Source organism: Chelonoidis abingdonii, chromosome 9, assembly GCF_003597395.2.
Source record: "Chelonoidis abingdonii isolate Lonesome George chromosome 9, CheloAbing_2.0, whole genome shotgun sequence".
NCBI lineage: Eukaryota > Metazoa > Chordata > Testudines > Testudinidae > Chelonoidis > Chelonoidis abingdonii.
The window spans coordinates 6,351,168-6,356,832 of record NC_133777.1 but is presented as its reverse complement, the minus strand read 5'-3'; the positions used below and the strand labels follow the sequence as shown (position 1 = coordinate 6,356,832).

General features: G+C 47.2%; 1 protein-coding gene across 1 annotated transcript; it reads left to right on the top strand.

Annotated features, from left to right (window-relative positions):
• The first annotated feature begins 2,903 nt into the window (after nucleotides 1–2,903).
• LOC116814830 (chemerin-like receptor 1) lies at nucleotides 2,904–3,989 on the top strand. The gene has a single exon (XM_032762749.1). The coding sequence runs from the start codon at nucleotides 2,904–2,906 to the stop codon at nucleotides 3,987–3,989; it is 1,086 nt and encodes a 361-aa protein (XP_032618640.1).
• The last annotated feature ends 1,676 nt before the right edge of the window (nucleotides 3,990–5,665 follow it).

The following is a 5,665-nucleotide window of genomic DNA, read 5'->3' as shown; positions in this document are numbered from 1 at the left end:
GCTCTTTACTAGCCGGCTCCTCGCGGTGCATCGCTCCTCCTTCCCCCAGTGGGCACCTGCCCTAATGCAACTGTTACCCACTGGCGAGTGTGTATTACAGACCTCCTGCTACCCGGCCCCCCCATCTGTGCCAGTCCGCAGAGACTAGGAGTCCGTGCAGCCAGAGCTGGCGCTAGGCATAAGCAGGCTAAGCAATTGCCTAGGGCCCTGAGCAGCTCAAGCCCCCCACCCCCTTAATTATTAGTATGTAGGGCGGGGGGATAGTCCAGCTTAGGGCCTCCAGTGGGCTAGGATCGGCACTGCACAGCCTAGGTGCACCCGTTTCTCTGCAGCTCAAGTTGCAGTTGCCTGTGCTTTATAGCTGTCTGGGTCACTGGCAGCCGTCACGCAATATTAAGGATGTGATTTTGAATTAATGAATCCTAGAAGGGGGCCTCCGTAACCTCTGCAGATGCCTGTGCGTCTCGCATGCCAGAGGAGGCAGCAAGACCGGAGATCGCAAGGAGTAAGAGCAGGTTCCCTCCTGTTCTCAGTAATGATTAAAAAGCCAGGAGGAAAAATTGCCCCGATGTGGACAGACAGGAGGCTCAGCACTATGGGGCAATCTTTCCCCTGGGTCACAAATAGACAGTGATGCTAAATAGACATTGAGGATCAACCTCCAAATACAATGTGAATCCTCATTCTGGGCAGATTGTACCCACCTCAGATGGTCTGTTGAGGCATCTGTCCCTTTGTGATCCGCTTGGGGAATTTTCTTTGACTTGTGAGCCCAATACAATAGCGATTTGGGCCACATGTCCGCAGCATTACAGCTTCCGCTCGGGATGGGGTTCGGTCACTTGGCACATTTTCACAGCTGCACCTTTGAGACGTCTTTCATCCTGCCAACCAAAGTGATTGCTTAAGACAACATCACAGGACAGGCTATGGCCAGGGATGCCAATGGGTTAAATTCTACTCTGTGTAAATTGAGGAACAAGACAGTGGAATAAATGATGCCCCGTAAATTCCCCAGGAACTCAGGCATGGAAAGACCAAACAAGCTAACCTGAATCACTCTCAGAGCCACTCACTGTCTCGAAAGCTTCTTGACAATAAGTCCAGCGGCTGCACTGCTCACTGTGCCCAGAAGCTGAGAGCAGAGAAGCGGTGAGAGGCATAAGGCAGCGGTGAGTGGTCCCAAATTTATCAAAAGTGCCAGGAATTAAATGGGGATGGGATGCAGTGAAAAAAGCAGGAGGTGGCTGGGACTTCAAAGGGAGATTTACTTGTAAATGGGAGATTATAATAAATTATTATACTTTGTACTTAAAGATGTATCCTAGAAGGCACCGTGCTGAAACAGAATTCAATTATAAAGCACCAGGTAACAGGATCACTGAGGGCTAGAATAAGGTACCATTCAGTGCATGCAGCAGAGTCCTGTGGCACCTTATAGACTAACAGACGTATTGGAGCATGAGCTTTCGTGGGTGAATGCCCACTTCTTCAGATGCATGTCAGTGCATGAGACTCAGATCCTACCAGCATCTCTTGCGAGTTGCAGGGCCATTCAGAGCATATTAAGGGAGGTGTGGGCAGACGTCTGCTGGCAAGAGAGGGTTTTTTTTTGTTAGCTTGCCCATGACTGATTAATTTCCTAGGTAGTTTTCACATGGGCTATGATCCTGAGTCCACTGAAATTGATGGCAAAACATCCACTGATTTCTAGGGGACCAGGATTTCACCCATGACGTTTAGAGCAGTGACAAGACCACATGCCCACCCTAAAATGTTCCACTTGGTAGTGACTGTATCACACCAACTGAGATAAAGAGTAGCTTCTGTGCCCAGTGTCAACACAGAGCCTAAACTTCTAGGGTCTCCAGGACCAGTTCAGTGCCAGCCTTTGGAATACCATCTCCTCCTAACTGGAGCATCACCTCTGCGTAACCTTTCCACAAAAATGTGCTCCTCCTTGGAGGCAGACATGCCAAACCCGTGAAAAAAACGCAAAAATCAGTCTTGTTTTTGGCTTAATTGGCTTGTGAGCTGCTTGTTGGCTAGTTTTTGGCTTGTTGCTTGTTTGGCTGGTAGCTTGTGGCATCTTTTTTTTTTGATCGACTCCCGGCAAGCAGGGGGAAAGGGGGGGAAAAGGGGGAGAGAGTCAGGGATGCACAGCAGGCCCACCAGAGTCCCAGACTGCATACCATGGGGATCTAGTCACACAGAGTGTTGGGGTTCTTAGGGATTGGCTTGTTTTGGCCTTGTTTTGAGATGGGATTAGTTTGATTTTGGGCTGATCGTGAAAATCATTGTGCTTGTTTACCACGTGAAAGTTGGCAACTGTGCTTGGAGGGAAATAGAGACTTTTTGTGTCTGGCTTTCTTTTTTTTTTTTTTGCTGTTAAAGGAGAAAAGTGTCCCGGTGCGATTCTCCCTGTGAATTGGGTATTGTGCTTTCAAAGTTTCCATTTGTAGTAGTGGGGCTCCAAGGTGCTCCAATGGCGGCTGAGCTTACGCCTGACCAGCTTGTTTTAACTGCTGGACAAAATCAGGCACCAGCTACAGGGCTCCTTCAGGACCAGTTTCAGCCCTCTGATATTCACACGCAGCTCTTCCCTACTCCCAGCTCTGGCACTGCCTTTCTGGGATCTCGGCCAAGGCACTTAAATACCTTAGGCCTGACTTTCCCCATCAGTAACATAGGTCTACCTTTGTAAAGGGTTGTTGAGAGCTTCAGATGAAAAGCTCTAGAGAAGCACGGTCAATACTAAATGTCAGTTATTTCCCAGATTCGTGGTCTTATGGGTTTTATGTGCGCTGTTGTTGGCAAAGATTCTCACCTCACACCAATTGCCTGGCAACTGCCAGTGCTGCAAATAATAGCAGAAGTGTGCTTGTCTAGTTTCAGGAGTCCAGATGGTGATGGAGAACGTCTCTTCCTCTTCGCTGTTCTCAACCAGCTTCACCACTCAGCATGAAAACTCCACTGTGTCCAATTACTTCTCTGGCCTCCAGAAGAGCATGCATATCCTTTCCATGGTGGTCTACAGCATTGCGTGTCTGCTGGGGGTGACGGGCAATGGCCTTGTCATCTGGATCGCTGGCTTCAAGATGAAGAAGACAGTTAATGCCGTGTGGTTTCTTAATCTGGCTGTTGCTGATTTCATTTTCACCTTTTTTCTCCCCTTCAGCATCGCCTACACTGCCCTGGGCTTTCACTGGCCATTTGGGAAGCTCCTGTGCAAACTGAACAGCACTGTTGCCTTCCTCAACATGTTTGCTAGCGTCTTCCTCCTAACGGTGATCAGCATAGACCGGTGCATTTCGGTGATCTGCCCTGTGTGGTCTCGTAACCACCGGACACCAAAGTTGGCTTCCAACATTGCCCTGGTCACATGGGTCCTAGCCTTCATCATCAGCTCTCCATATCTTGTTTTTCGAGACACGGCTACTAATTCAAAGAACGTCACCAGCTGTTACAATAACTTTGCCCTGTCTGATGACTATAAATCTGAGGTGACACGTCGGCTGTGGAGAATGAGGCACAAAGCTATGATCATAACCAGATTCTTATGTGGGTTCCTCATCCCCTTCACCGTGATCCTTGTCTGCTACAGCATCATTGCCATCAGGATGAAAAGGAGCCATCTAGTCAGGTCCACTAAGCCTTTCAGGATCATTGTTGCTGTCACAGTGTCTTTTTTCCTCTGCTATTTCCCGTACCATGTCTTCTGCTTGCTGGAAATGTCTAAAAACTCTTCCAATCAGGAGCTGAAAATGGCCCTTTACATAGGGATCCCCTTGGTTTCCAGTCTTGCCTTCTTCAACAGCTGTATCAACCCCATCCTCTATGTCTTTGTGGGGCAGGACTTCAAGGAGAAGTTCCAACAGTCCATCCTCTCTGCCTTCGAGGGCGCTTTCAGTGAGGACTCCATCCTGATCACCCTGGCCAGCAAGAGAAAATCCAGAGCCACTTCTGAAGCAGAAGTTCCAGGGGTTTAATCAGTAGCTAATGGCCAAAATTTTAGTGGTAAGTTACAGAAGACCTAGTTCTGTCCTCTGCCACACCGGTGCAGTTCCCGTGGATTTCAGTCAGAGTCGTATTGTGTCACTGAAGGCAGAAATGGGCTCTGGGTGATAAAGAAGTGTGATTTGCTCTAGTTTGGATGTGCAAAACCCAGGGTGGACTTACACACCAAGGAGGTGAAACAGGTGGATGGAGTGGGGCTGTAGAATGAAAAGCAACTGACAGAGGTTTGTTAAATATGTAGCAACCCCCTGCCACATACACTTTACACTCTCCTGTTGGTTGCTTTTCCTGCTATTTCCCCCTTTTTCATTTCCCTCAGTGTGTAAGTCGCACTCATTTTGACACAGCCATGGAGGACCAGATCAGTGCAAGTTATTCTGTTTTTGCCACTTCTGCTCATTTTTAACTTGAAACATAAGCACTGAATGTGGCCCAGAGAATATAATGGCAGGCGGGTTATACCCAGTCTGCACTTGGTCCGTTATTTCTAGATAAAGCTTGTCTGTTTTATTGCCCTGCCTTCCCTGATACCCGCTGCAGTGTTCCCTTGGAAAAAAGCTAATATTTGCTTAGCAAAATGTGTTCCATAATACCCATGTTTAAAAGATGAAGGTGCCATTTCAGGTTTCCTTTACCAGCAGTCAGACCATACCAGTAATCAGTTCCGCATTGCTCACCTTCTGTACAAACATCCAGGACCTGAACAGCCAGCCCCTTAGACCTAATAGCTTGTGCATTTTGTTATTTTGTTGATCCGCTGACAGGTCTCCCGGCATCTTCCTTATCTTACTCAGGTTCCCCATAAAGAAGTATTAGGATCCTCTCCACAGTGACTCATCTAACAAATGTCTTCTATCCAGCGTCGCCTCGGGGGTCACCTTGTGGATTCTGATGCAATACACGCAGGGCCAAACCCCACTTATATTTACAGCTGTGTAGCCTCATTGACTTCACCTGACTGGGCCGGTGGCAGGAGCGTAGCTGTAGCTGTTGCCAAGCGTCCTACAAACTGCTCTTTGCAGAGGTCCCAAAATGCTTGGGCACCACTAAGTGGCAACATGCTGTATTGCTGCTCCTATATATATATATATATATAGATATCCACATACAGAGGAGAAAGAGGGAAGATAATCTGGTAAGTCCTGTTAACAAATAAGTTAGATCAGCAGATGTGAAGATCCTTTTTCATGTCATATATTTTTATCTGGTGCACTGGTCCTAGTGAATTAGAGGCTTAGGAGAAAATAACCTGTTCAGCAGAAAGGTGGCTGGAAGACACTGTAGGATCCACAAGGATTATTGATCCTCCTCACATTGTGCACTTATCCTCGCTTACGCTATTGTGTATGGGCACAATCCAAAATATACTGAAGTCAATAGAAAGGCTTCCTTTGCCTTCAACGTGTGTAATAACAGCATAACTTTACTCCTAGGAGTAATCCCTTTAGAGTCAATGGGACTACTCATGTGAGTAAAGTGATGTGTTTTTGCAGGACCAGGACTCTAGCTAATAAAAGTATATCATTTTCCTCCCAATATATACTGGGACATGGACTAATAGCTGTGCCCTGTTACTCAAGTTTGATATAAAGTACATGTTTTTCTGACTGGCAGCTCTCAGTGTTAGACATTTTACTGTCCCTCAAAT

Bases quoted from the DNA above. Each gene is read 5' to 3' on its own strand.
- LOC116814830 (XM_032762749.1), top strand. From the start codon at position 2,904: ATGGTGATGGAGAACGTCTCTTCCTCTTCGCTGTTCTCAACCAGCTTC.